Source organism: Thunnus thynnus, chromosome 16 (genome assembly GCF_963924715.1).
Source record: "Thunnus thynnus chromosome 16, fThuThy2.1, whole genome shotgun sequence".
Lineage (NCBI taxonomy): Eukaryota > Metazoa > Chordata > Actinopteri > Scombriformes > Scombridae > Thunnus > Thunnus thynnus.
The window spans coordinates 10,126,097-10,147,951 of NC_089532.1; the positions used below are offsets into that span (position 1 = coordinate 10,126,097).

General features: G+C 42.2%; 1 protein-coding gene across 1 annotated transcript; it reads right to left on the reverse strand.

Annotated features, from left to right (window-relative positions):
- Positions 1-1,107: 1,107 nt before the first annotated feature.
- Positions 1,108-20,649, reverse strand: plppr3a (phospholipid phosphatase related 3a). Its single transcript, XM_067614158.1, has 9 exons — positions 20,090-20,649; positions 13,520-13,623; positions 12,914-13,099; positions 10,901-11,030; positions 9,799-9,994; positions 8,224-8,281; positions 6,087-6,260; positions 4,295-5,134; positions 1,108-3,703 (listed from the first exon to the last, which is right to left on the reverse strand). Exons 2-9 carry the CDS (start codon positions 13,598-13,600, stop codon positions 2,690-2,692), a joined length of 2,679 nt encoding a protein of 892 aa, XP_067470259.1. The 5' UTR covers positions 13,601-13,623; positions 20,090-20,649; the 3' UTR covers positions 1,108-2,689.
- Positions 20,650-21,855: the final 1,206 nt, after the last annotated feature.

Here is a 21,855-nt window from a genome sequence, read left to right on the forward strand (position 1 = left end):
GTTACACATCACTACAGATAGAAAACATTAGCCCATTAAAAAGGACTGCAGAATAATAATAGTATTAATAATATTAGGCATTATGAAGTTTTTTTACAGTTAAAATGGGGGGAAAGTAGTACGATAATCACCAGCACTAAAAAAATGCAGCATGTCTGTCTGTCAAGGGTTTTGACGCAGACTTGAAGCACAGAAGTTAAAAAAACACGCCCGTACACACATGCAGCACAAACTGACAAGCAACATTATCTACCAGCTCCTCATTAGAGGAGCTCCACTACAAAATACAACTTGTTCCATTTAATGCCACCCCATTCCTAGCACAACTTTACAAAATCGGTTCATGTATCCTTCAGATGTTGTGGTGAATGAGTGAAAACCAGCTTTTTCCATCTGTGTGTCTGCATTTGGTTATAATATGATATAAAATAAAGCACTTGTCAATGGCTGGAATATGTTCTGATAGTTAGAAAAAAAAATTGGATGTATGAAATGATAGGTACCAGATTACAACTTTATACAATAAAGTATAAATACACAAAGAGGCAGAGGTCAGCAGGAAGAACACCAGCAGGTTACGCACTTCCTCCTTACTTGTAGATGTCGATTCAGTGTTGAAAGGGCTGAAACGATTGATTATTTAATTTTTTTTTCCAATTAATTGATGAATCATTTAGCCTAAAGATATCTGAAAATTATGAGGAATGCCCATCACAGTTTTCCAGAGCCAGAGGTGATGTCTTCAGATTGCTTGTTTTATCCAACCAACACTCCCAAACTCGAAGATATCCAATTGACAATCATGTAAAATGGAGAAAAACATTGAACCTTCATGTTTGAGAAGCTGCAACTAACAAATATTGGTCATTTTCGCTTGATAAATAACTTGATTATCAACATTGTTCTTTCAACCATTGGCTTTAGTACTCACATTCTTATAACCTCTCAATGAAACAATTTTTTCATGATTTTTGTTATGTCAGTTTATTCATATTTGGCTATTTAGTTTTTAATGTAAAAATATAAACAAAAATCTTAGTACCACTTTCTAATAAGGTATAGGGTAACCCTGTGATAGACATGTGTAATGTATGGGGAGATGAATAAATGTCTAAATCTGGAATTTTAAATATCACTAGGGTAAAGCTAAACTAGAGGGTTTGTCCTGATAAATCAAATATCTAGATAAAAAAACATACACGTACACCAATGAAAGCGTTTTTTTACACCCACCAAATGTTGCTCTTGTGAATGTGTTATGACTGATCTATAAAGCATATATAAATTATGATTAATAAAGAAGCAACTTATAAACCCCAACAAAGTTAAAATGCATTATTAGACAGTGGTACCAACATCTTTGAAATGCCAACACGTATAAACAGAGAGTAGTGGCAACGCAAGGCAATTATCTGTGTCAGACCAGCACCTGCTTGAGCCAATGTGCATGTTGGGGGTGATTGCGGGCTGCACTACTGCCTAGGCAGCTTTCCATTAACATTCCCATCACCATTGTGATTTGCCAGAGGGCCAAATAAGAAGGGCTATGGAAGGAAGAGTGTGCTAGCATGGTTTGATAAACAAACGTTAATCTCTTTAGTGCTGCTTCAGGCTCCGTGGCAGGTTTTACACACAGCAAAGACAGGCTGGTTGCTTGGCTTGTTGTGCTGTGCGGCCCAGCCACCCTCTTCATTTAAGGAACAATTCTCTTTCCTTTCCACCGCCTCTCATGTTTACAACAGTAATCCATTCAGTGACGTCTGTATTGGGGTGCCCAACTGTGCGTGATCCTCCTTATACCCACCCACCCCCCTCCTCCTACTTCTTCTCACACCCCAAAAAGAAGCAACGCTTCCTAAGCCGTCTCTCTCTGGTGGATACTGACAGATTTGCTTGGCATCAAACATAAAAGTCCCCATTTGGTTTGTTTATTCAGAGGGGAAATGCTCTCATGCATTTGTGAGTTGTTGCTAATATGCTTGAACCTGTGGTTGAACTTAACATTACTGCATTTTTCTTTTATTCCTAGCTTGTGGGTGCTTTGAAACATGAGTTTTTCAGCTGGTTACAGGAACAAATTCTCTTTGTGTAATGGTTGGCAACCTCAAACAGCTGCGCTAGTTTAAGAATCGCTAGTATTGCCTGTAGTTGTTTTGTTTTCTCCGTCTTATTCCCCCTCTCAAGGGAAACTAGATTGAGCAAATCCCAGACCGTTCATTGTGATATCTCTCTTTCAGCTGCAGCTTCTTCCTTTCCTTCTTTTAATGTGTCTCAGAGAAACACAGAGGATGTGTGTGCTGAGCCTAGAGGTGAAATAGGGTTCTGAATTCGTCACCCTACGTTCTTTGATTACCCTTTCTTCCCTTGTCTGTTCTTTTCTCAGTCAAGGCCGTTGAGCCAGCGCTGTGGGCAGTATGTATGAGCAGGGAAAAAGCAGATCCCCTTGCTGAATGTGTGTGAGCTGCCAGACATCCCCATAGTCCTCCACCCCTGCTGCCTCTTCATCTCCAGCATTTTGACTGAAGCTGCTGTTCTGGATTCAGAGTCTCTAAACCTTTTTGTCATTTTTCAAAAGTAATAAGTCTCTATTCACCTGCCATAACCTACTTCCTGTCACTGTCTCTTTCAGCTGAGTCTTCTGAAGTACAATCATTGATATGACAATGATGTCCGTCATCTTGCCCCTTTACTATAACATCCTCTCGTTCTGCATGGCCTTGTAGTAATTCTCCTGCTCGGCATGGCTGCGGGCGGAGACGGAGGGCCGACGAGGCAAGGTGGAAGAGCGGGACAGCATCTGGCTGTGGCCGTCCATCAGTAAGTCAGGGTGGGGAGGAGGGGGGAGCATGCTGGAGCAGGACGGGTGAGGAGGCGGCAGCATGGTGGAGGGGTGTGGTGGAGGAGGCAAGGGGGAAGACGATGGCTGTGGAGGTGGGGGCATTTGACAGGAGGATGGGTGAGGAGGTGGGGGCATTTGGGAGGAGGATGGGTGAGGAGGCAGGGGCATTTGGGAAGATGATGGGTGAGGAGGTGGGGGCATTTGAGAGGACGGTGGGAGGGGTGGTGGGGATGTCTGAGAGGACGGGTGAGGAGGGGGAGGCATGTGAGAGGAGGCGGGGTGAGGAAAAGGAGGCATCGGTGAGGAGCTTGGGTGTGGAGGGGGTGGCAATGGGGAAGAAGATGAGTGAGGGGGTGGTGGCGGAAGAGGGGATGATGACAGCTGAGGTGGGGGAGGGAGAGGGGAGGAGGAGGTGGGTAGAGGTGGGGGAGGAGGCTCCGGTCCACCGTCGCCGCTGCCGCTGGCCGAGGAGGAGCAGACAGAGTCCGTTTTCACTGGGAGTGTTCGGTAATCCCGGTAGTGACAGACATTTTCCTGTCGCTGCAGCGCTCCACGGTGTTTGTCCCCCGCTGGGTCGCCACTCATCATGTTACCGCTGATGGTGTTCCTCCACTCCCATGGCTTGCCATTACTGGCTGACACGCGCACCACTGGGTGGTGAGGGGCATGAGCGTCGATGGTGACGATGCTCCCACTGCCGGCGATGCTCCCTGGGTTGCTGCCAGTGCAGCTGTCTCGATCAGAAGGGATGCGGTAATAGGGTGACTCAGAACAATTGGACCCACCGCCAGAAGAGGAGCCACCCTCTGATGTCTTCGTGGACGAGATGATGCCATGACCTTGCTGCTTCGACATGGCTATGACCTGCAGGATGGAAGAAAATCTCAGAATGTATCCACAAAAGCGCTACCCATGACAACTGGGCAACTCCATCTGTTCGGGAAGATACAACCGAAAGCTCCAGAATAGCTACTGAATGAACATTGTGCTAATGTAGCTTTCATATAGCGAGTTTTCAACGTCAAGAACGACCTTTCGATGTCAAGAAACAGCTACTATAGAGATCAGTAAATTGTTTTCGCAAAATTGCTGTGCAGCAATATGAGCCCGGAGTTAAGATACTTTTATTACTGCAAACATTATCCCACACAGAGATTTTATTAAGATTGAACTTCAGCTATAATTAGTGTTTGAACCCTTGTGAGAACATTTTATATTGGAAACTAATCAGTGAAATTGCCTCCTCCAGTGTTGTTCTGTTGTGGTTTTACCAACAAAATAAATCATAGGTGAGTAGCAAACGCCATTTGGCAGCTGTTTAATTTCTTCTTCCGTCTAAACTATATTTTTCAGGACTGGCAGCATGCCACTTGAAATTAAAGTATGAAAATTTATGGCTCCAAGTAATGTAGGTATAATGATTTGCAGACATTCACTTTCTTACTTTTACCTCACCTGAGTGACTCTTTGCTGGCTGGGCGGCTGAGCGGGCTGCGTGTTGGGCACACGGGGAGTCGACACTGCAATGGGCCCTGCTCCTGGCTCTTTTGGCCCTCCTCCCTCGGTGAGTGACAGCCACTTGGCTCTGGTCTTGGCACTCTTTGGAGAGACAGGCGGTGGCCGAGATGCCTCCTCAGGGATGTGAACCAGTGGGGGTGCCACCACCATCCTAGCTCCAGTCGGTGTGGCGGTGCCCTTGTTGGCTTGCACTGTGGGATAAAGAGAGGAAGGCATCCCCTGGTCTCCTCCTTCTCCTGCTGCTCCTCCTTCATCTTTTCCATCTCTCCCGTCTGTTCCGTCCATGCCTTCTTCCTCGTCTCGTGAGCTCTGGCTGCGGAGCTCCAGCGAACGCTGCTTCCACTCTGACACTAGCTGCCGAGATCTCTGGGGATCAAAGGGCACGTGGAAGGTCATGTGGCGCTGTGTGACAACCGGCTCCTCTGAGGGAGAGATGGGGCTGTTGCCGTTTGCAACTCGGGGCAAGGTGTTGCTGAAGGTTACCATGGTTTCCTTGCCCATGGGACCCCGGGTTGCCAGAAGCTCCACATCAGCACTTGCTCGTTTTAGGGACGCCAGGGATGCCTTTTCCCTCCTCACCTTACTGCGGGCCCCGGATCCCAGCGCCGCCCCCAGCTCCTCCCTGCTCTCTGACACCCTGGGAGTCTTCCTGTACAAGGAGTCATGACTCCGCTGGCTCAGCACCCTCAAGCCGTCCTTATGCTGGGCTTGGGTAAGTTTGGTTAAAGAAGGAGCATCTTCTTCTGATGCTTTGAAGTTTCCCACTGCGTACACCGCCTGATAGAGGACAGAGAGACACAGGGAGGGAGGTGGGGAGGAGAAATAAATGAGGAGACAGAAGTACCCAGCATGGTATAAATAAAGACCAGAGCGTGTAAATGTATTTTCTTTAATCTTTGGGAGGGGATAAAATAGATTTCCTATTAGTGGGGAGCAAGTGCATGAATAAGCATCCCTCCTTCTTCCCCCTGTTAAATCTGAGGTCAGCATGAATCACATCCCCCTCCCCCCACTCTGAATTCATCCTTTAATGACAGGAGGAAATGCTCTCCATCTGAAAAAGTGAAAGACAAGACAGAAAGAAAGTGAGAGGAGGAGGGAAGCGTGGAAAATGGCAACGACAAGTTTTCTTAAAAGTGAAGTGTGAAATTGTTCCAGAGAATTCTTATCGGATTATTCATTCTCTCTCCCTTCCTTTCCGTAATAGAAAAGGCTATATATAGCCTGCCAAAAAACTGCTGGGAGAGAAAAGTATGGAAGCCACACGGAGAGGAGAGGTGATGAAAAAAAAAAAGAGGCAATTATTAGCACATGCTGTGATAGTGTTAGAATAACACAATGGCACAATTCAGTCACAGTAAAAACAACGATAGCACTTTATTTAAAAAAAAAAAAAATCTATTTATGTGTATTCTGTCATTCCCACCACGCTGCATGCTGACTGCTAACTACTCCCTGGGGACAAAACAAATTCCTTAATGCATACAAACATATGCTGGCACTAATTTCACACACTGAAGCCTGAAATAGGAAATCCATTTCAAGATAATTTCACTTGTTTAAATGTCTTTCAGCTTGTTACATTATCAAAGGAGTAATTATCTGGAAACCAGCAAAATAAATTAAGTCTACGGATTTCAGATTATATAGAGCATGACAAATTTGATCGGGGGATCAAATCTCTTGCTACACTTGTTATACACACTCTTGTGCGTTTTGTTTAACTAACCAGGTAGACTCCGACGCCAGCTCCTATGAGGTATCCCACGTAGACGTCTATGGGATGACTGCGGTGCTGAGTTATCTGTGTCAGCCCGGCGAGGCCCGCCGCCATGCAAAAAGCAAACACCAGCAATGGCTTCAGCAGCTTGGTTGTACTGCTGATGCTGGCATTAAAATACATCTGTGGATAGAGAGCCAAACTACATTAGCAAAAGATGGACAGCCAGACATACAGAGCCTGGGGTAGAGAGGTAATTAAAAAGCATAATGAAACACTGCAGCAAAAAATTTCAACTCAACAGCACTAAATTTACAGTTTAGAGTGGTGAAGGAAAAATATTGAAATTGTCATCCTATACATCTTGAATTTGGCTATTAAAGGAAAAGGTTGAAATTTTGGGTAATATGCTTATTCATTTTCTTGCTTTAGTTGAGGAAAAAATACATTTCTCATATCTGTCCCTTATAAATATAAACCTACAGCCAGGACACGTTAGCTTAACTTAGCTTAGCATAAAGACTAGAAGCAGAGGGAAACAGCTAGCCTGGCCCTGTCCAAAGGTAATAAAATCCACCTAAAATAATCTCTAAAGCTCACTAACTGACCTGTTATATCTCTACTTGTACAAAATCTGTATCAATCTGTACAAAAAATGTGTGAAAATGACAAGTTGTGGTTATGTACCAGACTCACTCCACGAAGTCACTGCATCAAGCCAAGATATAACATGTTAATCAGTGAGCTTCCGGTGTTTATGCTAAGCTAAGCTAAGCTAGCTGGTGGATAGCCTCACATTCACCATACAGACATGAGAAGGTACCCATCTTCTCCCTTAACTCTCGCCGAGAAAGCAAATTGGCAAAATGTCTAACTTTTCCTTTAAGAAAAAATTGTTTGCGTTATACAAGGTTAACTGGGACACTAAGATGATTATTCTTTGACAGTAAAATGAAGTGGGGGAGAGAGCAGGAGGGACAGACAAAGGGAGAGGGAATCTATTTACACTTGCATTCACATTCTCAGCATGCACAAGATGTTTCGATTACATAAAGTGGAGGACAGCTGAGTGACAGAAAAGCAGGCTTTGCAAAAATATCCATTTTAACAAGCTTGTCCATCTAGCACTGCGCATAAAAATCCTACTTTTCTTGAAGCAAGAGAGAAAAATCTGTCAGCGGGATGACTCTTCAGTTATTTCCGATGTACTTAAATTTTTCAGCACTTCCTGAATTAAGTGTCTGTCTTGTGATGTGATCTTTCTTATGATCCGAGTTTCAGCAAAATTCTAATATTTCACTTTATTGTAATTTTACACCAAAGTTTTCAAGTGTAAATAGATGGAATAAATGACTTAATTCTTAAGTAAAGACCAACATCGAAGAAAAAAATTGTGTTGCATTGTATTTGTGTTGCTGCACAACTTTGCAGAGACTAGAAAACATATTGTAACTCTCACGACACAAACAGCTGCTTTCCTCTTCTCCTGTCTTTTCCCTCGTCAGAAATCTGTCTGGTGAGCTTTAATGAGCACACACTGGGCTCAGTGAGGCAGCAGTGATATGGCCAGTAGCCTGCAATAGCCACTGGTGGAGGAGGGTGCGGGTGTGTCTGTGGGAAGGTGTTACCTCATGGAAGAATGACAGTGCTACATTGCCATACAGTTCACTACTGCAGTCCAGTATGGCAAGAGGCTACTCAATACATACATGGATATTACAATGACCCCTTGAGTCTGACTTTAAAAGACAGTTCTTGTTATTTTTTTTAATGTGAGACTTAGATGGCTCTTTGGCCTGAGGATAATCGGCAATCTGGAACAGTATTATGCAGTAGTGACTTATGTGGACAGTGATTTCATTCTAGTGAGAAATCATCTGATATACAGGAACTAGTTTTATGTTGCCAGTAGCAACGTTGAGGATAAAGGATTGGGAATGTACTGCAAAAACACCACCACAATAACCAAATCATTTTTTTTCCACTGGTTTCCATTTTAAAGATACACCGAATAAGCTTAAAAAGAGAGATATACCCAATAAACCACACAAGCACATGCACCATGCAAACATATATGATGCGAACACATCATACTTGAGTCACAGACACAAAGACAGGAGGCAAGTAAAACACAGGAAGTGCTTACGGAGATATAGACAGCAGCGAAGCCAGAGAGCGTTGCATGCTGGGATGGAAATGTTTTCCTGAGGGGAGAGAAGAGAGAGTTAGGTGTGAAAGAGTGAGGTGCAGAGAGAGAAAAAAGAGAGAGAAAGAGATTCACAAAAAAAAAGCTGTGTGTGATTCTGAGTGTGTTTATTGCCTCTTAAATAAACCTGAATAAAACTGTCACAGTTGTGATGTTGGGATTGTATTTGACATTAAAATCTATGTGCCCGCCCGAGTGTGTTTGTCAAGCTGAGCGTGTGTCCTTGGATGTGAGCATTAATAAACAATCAGAGTACTATGGGGCATTTGTGGGAACATTAGGGGAGAGTGAGTGAGTTGAGGTCAAAGCCACTGAATAAGAGTTTATAGAACTAAATAACATCTCTCATTTAATTAACCTTTTTAAGGCACTCATTTTGTGTTTGTGGGTGTCCTTGTCCTTGTGTCTACATAAGGGTGTTTACCTTCTCTCATTTTCAGGGCAAATCTGTGAGTGTGTGTTTGTGTGTATTGTCTGTTTTTGTGAGGACTCATCTGACTTTTGAGAGTGAGGAAAGTTATGAAAAGGTTGTACATCTCTTTAGGGATCAAGACTTGGGTTTAGGGTTAAGGTTAGGATTATGTTTAGGTATAGGTCGTGATTGTTAGTGTTAGGGAATGTGTTATATAAATGGGGGACCTTGCAAGTATATGTATAAGTACAAACATGTGCATTTGTAGTATGTTTATCCCTGTATCCGTTGTATTTATCAGTACTCTTTCCTGCCTGTGTCCATTTATTATGCCTGTTTGATATACCCATATGCTGGAGCTTGTTCGTTTGTCTGACCTACAGTATGTCTGTTCATTACACACTGTGCTGCTAAAGAGCATCATCAAAAGCCAAACTTAGTCACGGCACCTGTGTGTGAGATGCTGCAGCTGGGCACAATGAGAATTTGTAAGGATATTGTAAGTCTTGTTGTACAAATAAACACTAAGCACTTGGCTAAGCAGCATATCATTAATAAGCAAATAATGCATTCTTATAAAAATCCAACTGTTGCAGCAACAATTTCGCTCCTTAGCTATTTTAATCCCCTATAATCCTATTCATATGAAAATTAGTGTTGCATTTTTAGATTTACATTTTGTCATTTGGCAGACGCTTCTATCCAAAGCGACTTACAAGCGAGGCAAGGCAATCAAGTTTTGATAGTCTTCAGAACTAGCATGCATATACTCCTGCAGGATTTGTAGCAGTATACTGTGTAACTATTGTAAATCGATCTATCAACACATGTTCAGTGGCATTTCTGATAGGGCACATATTTGTAAGATCTTCAACTGCAGCCATAAACATAAGGTATGTTTGTAAATGGTTCTGTACTAGCAAGTCAAGCGAGAGGCTGAGATGCAGACAGCTGAGATCCGGTTGAAATAAACTGATAATTAATTGTAAAGAATGCACTGTGTATCTGTACTTCTTCATACATTCAGGGATGGAGATTTTGAATTTTGAATGGAGATGTTCTGGTCAGTGTTTTTAAGCTCTGTAGGTATGTGAGTGTCTTACCTAGCTGACATAATGGCATATAGGTCTTTCCCCATGCATATGTCCTGTGTGACGTAGGCATTGTTGTCACATGACACTCCCGGCACTGTATAATTGGGCTGGCAGACGGTGAGGAAGAAAGGGGCGTGGTAACCAGTAGCTAACTGGATGACATCTGTCACCAGGGCTGTTGCCAGGAGACCGAACACGTGAACACCTGAGGGAGAGAGACGTAAGAGACGGAGACAGCGAGACGGTGAGGCAACCTTGGTAAATGATCTAAAAGTCCCTGGTGGCATCCTCCGATTGAGCTGTTCATTTATGAACACCTGCAGTTTGGAAAACAATGCTGAGTTTGCTCCAAAAAACGTGAAGTGACACCACAAGCCTTCGGTTTGTTCCGTTATGAAGCTTTTCCACAGACAGTGAAATTTGGCAAGGTGAATTAATTACACTTTTCACTTCAAAGCTCAAAGTCTGCCTTGAGATATTTCCCGTGGAGCATGATATGATGCCTATTTCATTCTAAGTCACCCTTCATTTAATGCATGTAATTAGCTTATTTCTCTACTATAAACAGTGGAATAAAGTTGGGGGCTCAGCCGGTAAATGGAATAATTTGTCTGAGCCCAAACTGACTTCCACCCTGAAAACAACAGACTTATGTTACTCACTACTGACAGCAGCAGTTCTTCACTGTAATAACTGTCTTGGTAACCTAAGACCAAATGTAAAATATATTTAGGGACACATTAATCTTCCGCTGTATCCATGATCATAGGCCTATCTAATTATATTGACAGAGATAACACAAAAAAGGTGTTTGTTTTGGATCATGTGATAGAAATGCTGTTTTAGAGACCTATTGGTCACTTGCAGTATAATCATGTATGTAGAAATAATGCGGTATGACAAGTCATGCGGTTAATTAAACCATCTTACTGGTCACTGGTGCCAGCTACACAACAACTATTGCTTCGTCCATAAGCAGCCATCTGTCCTGTCAAATGTTCCTCGAGAAACCACTGAACCCTACCAACTCACTATCAGATGCTATGGATAGGAGTGTGACCTTAACCCCTAAAACTCCCAAACCCCAAAAAGGATTGGTAGTTGGACGTACCGACGAAGCGCACAGTTCTGCGTAGGAAGGAGTTGAAACTGCAGCCTCCAGCATTGATGCTGCTCTCCGACTTGGGACAAGTCTTCAGCTTGGATTGCATACAATACATCAGACCCTCCCCCATCATGATCTGCAGACAGAGGGAGAGATGTAGTTAAACCGTGAGCATGAGAGTGTGTAAAAAAACAATAAAAGAAACAGACAAAAATGTGTGCTTTTCTGTAATTTAGCCTACACTGTGTTGGAAGTCACTGAGAGAAAAAAAAAAAAAAGAACAAAGATAGAAAGAGACAACAAGAGAAAAGGGACAGAAAGGAAAAAAAGGCAAAAAAAATAGAAAAGTACTGTTAATGTTAGATATACATTTCTGTGATTGTGATCTATGGTAGAAGAGAGAGTGGCAGAGAGAGAATGGAGGTAAGGTGCTATCGAATAGTGATCACTTCCAATCAGAGTGATAGATGAGTGTTGGAGAGATCTGCTTGTTTCCATGCTGCTGATGGATTAGCAGTATGTGCGTCTGTATGTGAGTGTGTGTGTATTGATTGGGGGGGCCGGTGCCGTGTTTGATGGTGTGTATTGGAATGTCAGGTGTGTATTTATCAATGTGTCCATTGATTCTGCATTCCTGAGGGGAGATTGAATTTGCTTTGTGAGTATTCGAGAAGATGTACGTTTGAGTATTTGTGTGATCTATGAATCTGTCTACATACAAGTGTGCCTGTCTAATGTAGGTGTGTACCACTCCCAAACAAACCCCCAACCTCCAGAAACACATTAGGTCCCTGATCCTCTGTGATGAGATTTTATCCTAGTGACTCCAACGCTGGAAGATTTTATTCTTGTAAAGGTTTATTAATCAATATTTTTATATGAGCAATGTATCAAATGACTACATGTAATGTGAGAGGTGTCACTTGTAGTGACAACCCTGGAGACGATTATCACTCAGCTCCAAATGTTTTGTTGGCAGCTCATTGTTTTGTTGGTAGCCAGCCTGAATATTCTGCTCTCATTAGTCCTGTTTCAAACAGTGGCATATCTGCTTTCAGTTAAAAAGGACTGGATAAACTAATTGTACCCTACCTGCCCAGCATCAACCGGCAATGTTAGAGTGTAACGTTAGCTAATGTTAACATGTAACGTAAGCTAATGTTAGATCTTAACGTTTTTCTCAGGAGCTGGTGGAGACTAAAACAGAGCTAAAAGGAGAGCAGATATTGATCTTTCATTTATTAAGTGACCAGGAACATGACTCCAAAACAATTTTATGAGGCAATAATGACTGAGGTATGTGTTTTCAGTTAGTTGTGGGGCTCTTGCCAGAAATTACTTGAGTTTAAATATACAGCTTAACCTATGAAAAAAACAGCTATTGAAACAGTTTAATGTGAAATAATTTCTTGTAATATCAATCAAATTCTCAATAGTGAAATTGAAAGGATTCCCAAAATCAGATAAACCAATTGATGCAAAAAAAACAAGAAAAAACTCCAAGGCACTCTCTTTTAAAATAATTAAAATGCCTTTATTGTCATGGCATGGTCATATTAGACTTGTAAACAACCAACTAATTGATGCCTGTTGTTTCTCTGTCCATGGAGTTAAGGAATGCTAAACAACCAGCTTACAATTTGTGGTTATCTATGGGATCAAGTAGCCTACAGTTGCAGCTACTTTTAAGAAGGATACACATTCTTGAGTAAGGGCTGAAAATTTTGCTAATTTTGAATTTTCCACTATGGGTAGGCTATGTGTCAAAGTGTGTGCATGTAAATAAGAAGTCTATTTACATATCTATATAATTTAAAGCATATTTTCTCACCTTTGAGAGAATTTGCCTCTTGAACTAAAAGACATCTATGAATTGAATTAAGCTAGCCTAACATCATCCTTCAACGCACCTTCAAACTGTTTGCAGAGACATGACATTCCTTTTAACTTCCCTTCATTTTGCAGGGGGCTCAATCCCCTGCAACAATCCTCACGTGTGTGTGTGTGTGATGGACTTACAGATGCTGCAGGACCAGCGAAGGCCAAACTCAGCAGCATCAACAGAGGGATGAGTTCATCACCAGTCTCCACATAGGGCATGGAGAGGTCACGGTCATGGCAACGGAAGCCCACCATCGCCGGAGACAGCACATCTGTCAGCTCCAGGAAGTACAGGGACACCAAGGAGGACAGGACGATGGGGAGCTAGACAGCCGTGCGCACACACACAAAACACACAAACACACACGTACACACAAGGACAAAGCAAAGAGTGACTAGCATTTCATATTTGCCTGTAGAAAGGGGTAATTTATCCAGTGTTTTATCTCTGCTCTCACCATAGATACACACCTTCAAATACACACTCACAAGGACAAAGGAGAAAGTGATGACGCCATTATATTTACTTGTGAAAAACATCAAACACTGCTTTCAGTAGAGGTCAAATGCATCCAGATGCAACCAGCACAAAAACTCAATATTGGTAAGACTCTATAGCGGAAAGAGTGATTCAACCTGTTATTGATTCAGTAAATGTAGTGAGTCATGTTAAATAGGCATTGGTGATTCATCAATCCATCCAATCTACCAACAATCACACCACACACACAAGCACTAACATACCTCAACAAAATAAAAACATGGCAGTAGTGTCATGCTGTCTTTGGGTGGTTTCTTCTTGGCTTTGTTTTTAGGGGACGTCATCTTGGGGTGGGCCCAGTCACAGCCTGTTGGGATGACAGATTATAAAGAGATGTCAGAGAGGATTTTCAGAACACTTTCATGCACTTCCATGAAAAATATTTCTGAAAGCATCAAAAATATGTTCAGACTTCTGCCAGGCCCGTATTATTTGATGAATGATAGGTTCAAAAAGTTTTCAAAAGCTGAAAGGTTTTATATTGCTGACAGTTGAAAACAATGAGAAGAACTCCTACACACTGTCTCCCTTACTGCTGAAATATTCATTAAATCACAAAGTTTCAGTCTGTCTGACCTTCATCAGGTATACGGGCAGCATCACAACACTTCCATATACGTATAAACACATAGAAACTGTCTCAATCATCCAATCAGAAGACTACAGAAATTATTTGACTGATGAGCACCTTGAACTAACCCCGAGCATAAATGTCACCATCCAGTTTAGTCAGCAAAAAGCATCGGAAAGATAAGAAAAATACAAAATGACACAAGGGTAACAATGCCAATAAATATTACAATACATTATAGCAACATCCACATAACCCCAAAAATCTCCAAAGGTCAAGAGCAGGAAATAAGTGAATTAAGAGCAAAAATAGGCGACTGATATATCATAAATCTTACAGTGTTATCAAACATATGTAAGCAAAAACCATAATAAACCCATTCTATCAAAAAATCAAAAAGTAAAGTTAAATTAAACGCACGATATGTAATTTCAGCCGCTAGGGGTCTCTCAATCAAAACAATAACAAAAGACGGAGTGTGATGACGGTGTGAAGTAGCAAAGGATCATGGGAGTTGTTGTCTTCGTCGTTAAATAACCAGCTTCACCAGGATAGGATCACTCCAGTGTTAATCATTTGGGATGTTTTTACCGGGAGCCGAATTACCCGCAGAAGTCTCCTCCTCTCCAGAACAAACGGACCCGGAGATTACAGGTAAAAACACCAAATAAAGCTGTTTCACCTTAAAAAAATAAGTGTTTCTCCGACGATGTACGGCGACCACCGGAGTCCGATACGGGCTACACTTGTTCGGTTTATTTCTCTTATAACTTTAGATCCAGACGTTCGGCCGGTTTCTCCCGGGTGCCGAATTATCCGCAGAGGTCTCATCCTCTCCATAAAGAAACGTACACGCAGATTAAAATCGTTAAAATACTGATTAAAGCTGTATTACCTATAAAATCAGTGTTTTTCCGACGATGTACGGCGACCACCGGACGTCCGGTACGGGCTGTTAGCCGAGCTGCTGCTAACACTTGTTCGGTTTATTTTTCTTATAACGTAAGATCCAGACGTTCCGTCGGTTTCTCCCGGGAGCCGAATTATCCGCAGAGGTCTCCTCCTCTCCAGAAACAAACATACACGCAGATTAAAATCATTAAAATATTAATTAAAGCTATTTTACCTAAAAAAAAAAACAACAATATTTCTCCGACGATGTTTGGTGGCCACCGGACTTCCTGGAGGGGCTGTTAGCTGAGCTGCTGCTAACGTTTGCCCAGTTTATTTATCTGATAACTTAAGATCCAGACATCCAATGACGAAATCCTTCTCCCAGCTAAAAGATATCATTTAAAAGCGACCTAAATTTATCATAAAAATATGGCTTAAAACTGAATAAAAGTCAATTTATAACAGTTTCTGTGGAACAACCACAACGCTAATGTACTATCTTGTATGTGTGTAAGTTACTCTTCGGTAGACGCCATTGTAGCGGACAAACACAGCGCCGCCGTATGCATCTTGTGCGTGTTTACTCTTTGGTACAGGAGGTATGACGCCATTGATAGGCGACCGAATGAAGCGGTCCGTCACTTTGATTAAATTACAGATTTCTCTGGGTTTGAACTGAAATTGTTGGAAACATTTGGGATAATGTAAGTACACGACTCAAAAAAATGAATAACATAGGTCTAGTTGTTTTTAGACATTTAATGTGGAATAATTACATATTATACCTTTCAGGACAAAAGTGTAAATTTATCAAAAATCTTGCAATATTATCATACATTAAACATTATATCTACCTGAACCGTATGCTTAGGGCTAGTTCAAGGTGCTCATGAGTTAAACTTATTTCTGTAGCCCTCTGATTGGATGATTGAGACAGCTCCTATGTGTATACAGTACCAGTCCTAACACATCTTTCCATTCACTTGAATGAGAAAATGTGTCTAAACCTTTTAATAGTACTGTATATATGGAGGTGTTGTGATGCTGCGTATATACCTGATGAAAGTCAGGACAGACTGAAACCTTGAGATTTAATAAATATTCCAGCAGTAAACGAGACAATGTGTGTGAGTTCTCATTGTTTTCAAGTTGCACTCTCCTCCGACATACCTGTCACATATTCAGGTGTGCAGAGATTTTTTTTTTTTTTAATTTTGTGGACCATTAAAATGCTTTTAGTGCATTCATTTGAAAAATGTTACCTTGTGTTAGTGTTGCTTTGAAATGAGGCACATCATTAGTTTTTGCACACTCACACACACAGAAACAGTCAGTAATTAGACCTATAACTCTGCACATGCACATTTAATATTCACACTGAGTTTTACTCACATGTGAAGGTTGGATCATGGTGAATTCCACAAACAGAAAAAGAACTAAACTCTAATTCAAAAGGAAGCTTTACAACTTCCAAGGGCTTGTGATACACTAAATAAATCCCTCCTTCTCACAAACTTTCAGACATAAACAAATATATGCATCTACTTCCATCAGTAACCTGTAGGCCATCAGAAGGCCTCAGAGAGAAGCAGGAGCCAAGGGCCCAAATGGAAAACTAAACACAGTTAAATATTCACAGCTCTTGCTACAGCTCCCTATTTCTCCCCATCTCTGCCTGTTCTTCTATCTTCTCATATCTGTCCTCTACCCAATTCTGTCCTTCTCGTTGTCCCATTTTACTTATCACTCTTTCACAATCACCTTCCATCTATTCAACCAATCTGCCTTCATTTTATCCACACTTTCCTCTTTACATCTCTCTCTCGCTTCCCATTTTACCTCTAGTTCTCTATCTTTTACTATTATTCTACCACCATCAAGGACTAGTCTGATATATCTCTGTTTTCTGCGGTTTGGTCAATCTTCACTTTTGAATATAAATTGCATACTAGCCGATATGATGAAAGTGAGGGTCTGATTTTGCTCAGCGTCTGAGCTGTCAGTCTCTAAAACACGTACTGAAGCCTTCTTCACCCTGTGTCAAAGAGCTGCTGACCCAGCTAAAAGGATGTATTCAGTACGGGTTTAAGTGGAGAACTTTGGCCTCCCTTGATGGTGTATATTCCATTTTCTTGTTGCATTCTCCCTTTTTTTTTTAGGCATAGAAACAGTTGATATCAGCACAAAATCAACTTATCTGAAGCTCTAATCCAAAAATACCACCATATTTGCTGAAAACTACTGTCTGCATCTGTCATCTTCTGCCTCTCTTTTCTGTCATTTTATCATCCTTTGTGCAGTTTTTGTTTTGCTTTGCGTATTTCGCTGGCAGCTCTCTTCTTCACTTCTTGTATCTCTCTAAAAATCCTTGCCTCTGATTTTTCCACCTCTCACCGTCTTCCCTTCTCTCTCTCCATCTGCTGCTCTTTCTTTACACCTCTCTCTACCTCTTCCTCTTTTTTTTTATCTTCATCCTCCTTTCTGTCTCTGTTTCTGTTTCTCTTTTTTCCTCCAAGATAAGAGGGCCTGACCCTGAGGCTGTGTAAGTCACAGAGAATCAAAGACTTCTGCAGTCTAATTTCCATGACCGCTAGAAATGTATTGGAGAGGAGAGGACTGGGGACAAGATAAGCGGAGATCAAAGACATAAAGAAAAAGAATGATAAAAAAAAAAAAAGCAGAAGAGTAGCTCAAGTGTCTGTGTAAATGTGTATATGTCTGGTAGTGGTTGGAGGTGGGAGGGAGGAAGGTGGGGGGCGTGGGGGTGAGGATCAGAGACATGGGAGGATATTGGGAGGGATGGATGGATTCCAGTGTGGCTGAAAGCAGCTTAGGAAGATACTGGGTCCTGGGTCTAACTCTCACAGCCGCTTGGTCTCAGTGACCTACTCTAGTCAGCACTTAAACCTCACCCCAAATCACATCACACACACACACACACATACACACATAGAATGAGCCTCTTTACTGAAGAAAGGCGCTCGTTTATCTATCACAACAGCATTTGTCCTCTGGGGCACGTCATATGTGTGTGTGACTGCAAAATGTGTGTAGTTGGAGCTGCAGTATGCTTGTGCTCGTGCAAGCATCGTGGAAGTCGTTTGACTGTGTGTCTAGTAGAAGCAATTTGTGTACATCTCATCTGTGGTGTGTGTGCACGCATGTGTATGTGTGAGTGAATGAGGTGAGTTGTATAGCCAGTGGTAGACAGAAACAGTCTGTCAGACGGCGAGGAGGATACAAGACTGTGTGACCACCAACACAGGGATGGGGGTGGGGTGTTTGAGACAGATAAAAGTAGACTAGCAGACCTATATGGTATTTTATCCCGTAGTGTACTGCAGTATATTAGTAACAACATCCAGAATGGCTTCAATGCTCCTTGGTATATATTCTACAAGTCTCTTGAAGTCTACTGGAGGAACAGATACCATTTTTCCAAAAGATATTCACTCATTTGGTGGTTTGATGATGGTGGTGGACAGCATTGACTAACAGGTCAGTCCAAAATCTCATAGTTATTTAACTGGGTTGAGGACCAAAGCATATGAATCACATTGTTTCGTACTTATAGTAAACCATTCAGTGACTCCTCGTGCCCTATATTAAAAAGGATCTGCAAATTTTTGTAAAGTTTCTGCAGTCATTTACTCAGGTTTTTCCTTTAATTGACACGTCTGTATATTCTAGCATACTTTCATAGCTATTATTGTAGGGCTGCGACAACTACTGAGTATGTTCATTACCGATTCATCTGATGATTATTCTCACAGTTCACCAATTAATTATTTTGTCTATAAAATATCAGAAAATAGTGACAATGACCATCACTGTTTGCCAGAGCCTTCACAGGTGATGTCTTCAAATGCCTTGTTTTGTCCAACCAGCAGCCCAAAACACAAACATTTTCAACATACTATTGTGGCCTATGTGACAGAGAAAACATCATCCTGACATTTGAATGAGCCAGCAATCAAACAGCAAACCAGCCATCATTTTTGATTGAAAAGTTACTGAAACAATTAACAGAAAATCAAAATAGTTACTATAAAAAGATAGATATATAGATTTATTGACTTATCATTTTGGCACTATAGTATTACTTACTTATAGCATTGCACAGTATGGTACAATAGTGGTTGTGTGTTTGGACTTAATGGGCTATGAGTTGAATTCAGAGGAGCAGAAAACATTTTCATTAAACACAGTTATCATGCTCATCACGTCTTTTGATAGGAAAATCACCAGTCTGTAAATGGACCCTGTGATGGGGCTCTGAATGTACTCATGAATGTTTGTTCACCTGTAAGACCAACTTTTAAAAAAAAATTGATCATGCTCAAGCAAAAGTGACAGTCCTATTTTTCATCACATTAGGAATTTTGTATTTTGGTCAAATGAATGCAAAAGCACCCACTTATATTCTATTAGAAAATGTTTTGGTTGATGATACGTAGGTCACTTCCGAACATCAGACAAAAATATGGCATTGATTTCCTGCAAAAATGTAAATTTACAGCCCCATTGGACTGTATAGTTAATATTATACTCCACTGTTAGTATAGTATAGTGGAGTATGGTATAGTATATAATTAAGGCTATCGACTAAACATCAAAATCTGAATGCAAAGTGAAAATATGTTTTTATGACTCCTTTTTTTTTTACAAAAATGAACTTGAAAATGAATTAATGAGGAGAACATAAAGTGTTATAATACAGTTTATCCATTTTCCATTCACTGTGTACTCACTCATCCATAAAGAAAGTTACAGTGATGGCTACTGCAAAGCATGTCTACTGCAGGGCCCTTAACAGCCAGAGAGACATAAAGGGCCATATGTTCCACTGTGATGTGGAGGAGGGTTGAACCAACTTAACTCCTCTCTACTCCTTATTATAGAGTTTAATCACAATCTTAAACTGGTTAATTTTAATATACATTTTAATAATTTGTATAAAATTGGTGATGATGGCAAATTGTTTTTTGAATATGCAATTTGCTTTCAATTGCTTTTTTTCTTAAAGATAATCACATTAGATGTTATATCCACATTTTTCTTTGCAACTACATCAAAGGAGAGATAAACAATATTGTATAGGCTATTGATACCTCTAACTCTTACTCCCCCACAAGCAGAAATCAGCAGATTGCGTATGAGATCATCAATTATGGAAACGTGAAAACCATGTGCTGATTTCTCCTCGCTCGCCTCTCAGCTCGTGTTAGAAGGAGCGGTAGGCTGCTGGAGGGGGGGACTGCATGCGGCTGAGAGAGCCACTACACTACCGGACACAGTGAGCACTCACCTCTGTCCCGGGGGCTCCGCGAATTCACCGAGTCCCGGCGCCCCCTTCCCCCCCGGCGTGGTCGTGCGTGCTGCTCCAGTTTTGCGGTGCACCGTCCCTTTAATCCATCTCCAGCTTCTCCTAAGTCACCCCCGAAATCCAAAAAACCCCACTGATACGCGAAGAGCGCCCCGGCGTAAGGCTATTCAGGGATCACTGGAGGATACTGGGAGAATAACTGAGGTTGGATGGGAGTAAGTGGGGAAAACCTACAGAGGAGGAGCAGGGATGGCGAGAGAGGGAGAGAAGAGAGAGGAGAGAGAGGAGGGTTGCTGATGGTGGAAAGTCCAATTTGCGGCACTTGCTCGTAACGCGTCCCTCTCTCTCCTTTCTGTTTCCTGGCTTTGGATGAGTGAGAGGTTCACGTGCGTCCACCCGGTTCCTCCCCTTCACTTGCACCTGCAGGTTTTCCTATTATTTCCAGAATGCATAACGGATAAATAAATTCCCCAAAAGCTTATTTTCAATACAAGGCATCCGTCACACGGTTTTCGGGTACGCAGTCAGCTTCACTACGCGCACATACACACACAAAGGCGTGGGGGGGTGTGGAGGAGGAGGGAGGAGGGGGGGGGGGGGGGGGGGGATACAGGGGGAGGAGAGAGTGTGGTGTGTGTGTGCGCTTATGGTGGGGGGAGGAGACAGTCTGGTCCACACATACACACACTTCTCTCCTCCTTTCCCTGCTGAATTCCTGTTTCGGGGCTACCGCCGTGAGGCGACCAAGACAAAGGGGTAGATTTGGGAATGTATGTGTGTGTGTATGTGTGTGGAGTAAACGGGGCCTGCACCCCTGTGCGTAAAAGCGAGGGGGCAGTTTTGCTGATAACCTCTCATCTATAAGCAAGAGCCAATTTCACTGTAAATATCCTATGATGCTCTCTATAAAACACGCACCTTGCTTCTATAAATACCATCAGATTCATTGTTCTTGACCCTGTATCTTTCCAGGGGGATGAATGCTCAGATGTCCCTGCCTTTGTTTACTCTTGAAGGGTGTGGCAGGCGTCTGACCACTGTGGTGCATTTGGATTCCCCCCGGAGGATCCGATGCGAGGCTCATGGACACGCGCGCACGCACCGTTTAATAGCTCTACATTCACAGTGAGAATCACAGATTCACAGACACCTCTGCGACTCCCTGACTCACCGTGGATGACGCTGCGGCAATTAACATCAAAGTCTCGGCCGTAATTGTATGTGTTGTGTTTGAGGTGCGTTTTTGTACATGTGGTAAAAAGATGTTTTCTGAAAGAGATCTACACTGCATCTCCTGCGCCCACGGTCATCAATTCTTAATGGGGGTTAAACTGAACTTAAACATCCATTTAGCGCTCATATGTTTTTCCCCTCTCTCTACAGTGTCAATCACTGGTATAAAAGTGTTAAGACACATTCAGGGACTTGCAGGCTGTGCTGTATGTTAATATCCCTGCAGGCTAATATGAGGAGGTGCAGAGCAGGAAGTCCCCTGCTGACCAGTCTCCAATGCTTTTACACTCATTCAGATATTTGCACACAGGAGCACCCACACCGCCACCCTCCCTCTCTTTCCTCTCAATCTCAGTCATTTGGCTCTGTGTCCCTGCTCAGTGCTAGATGAATGGGGGCGCCCCATTTAGTGTTGATCCTGTCTCCGGTTGCCAGGGAGTTTCTCTGGTTCTCATGGGGTACTCCCTCGTCTCAGAATCCCACCCCTGCACCCCTCCTGCTCCCCTCCTCATTCC

What these genes read in the sequence shown, in the direction of transcription:
- plppr3a (XM_067614158.1), bottom strand. Translation starts at nt 13,600, where the DNA reads ATGACGTCCCCTAAAAACAAAGCCAAGAAGAAACCACCCAAAGACAGC. An exon ending in CATGTTTTTATTTTGTTGAG is followed by an intron (nt 13,100 to 13,519) that starts GTATGTTAGTGC and finishes ACGGCTGTCTAG; the next exon opens with CTCCCCATCGTCCTGTCCTC. An exon ending in CAGAACTGTGCGCTTCGTCG is followed by an intron (nt 9,995 to 10,900) that starts GTACGTCCAACT and finishes TCTCTCCCTCAG; the next exon opens with GTGTTCACGTGTTCGGTCTC.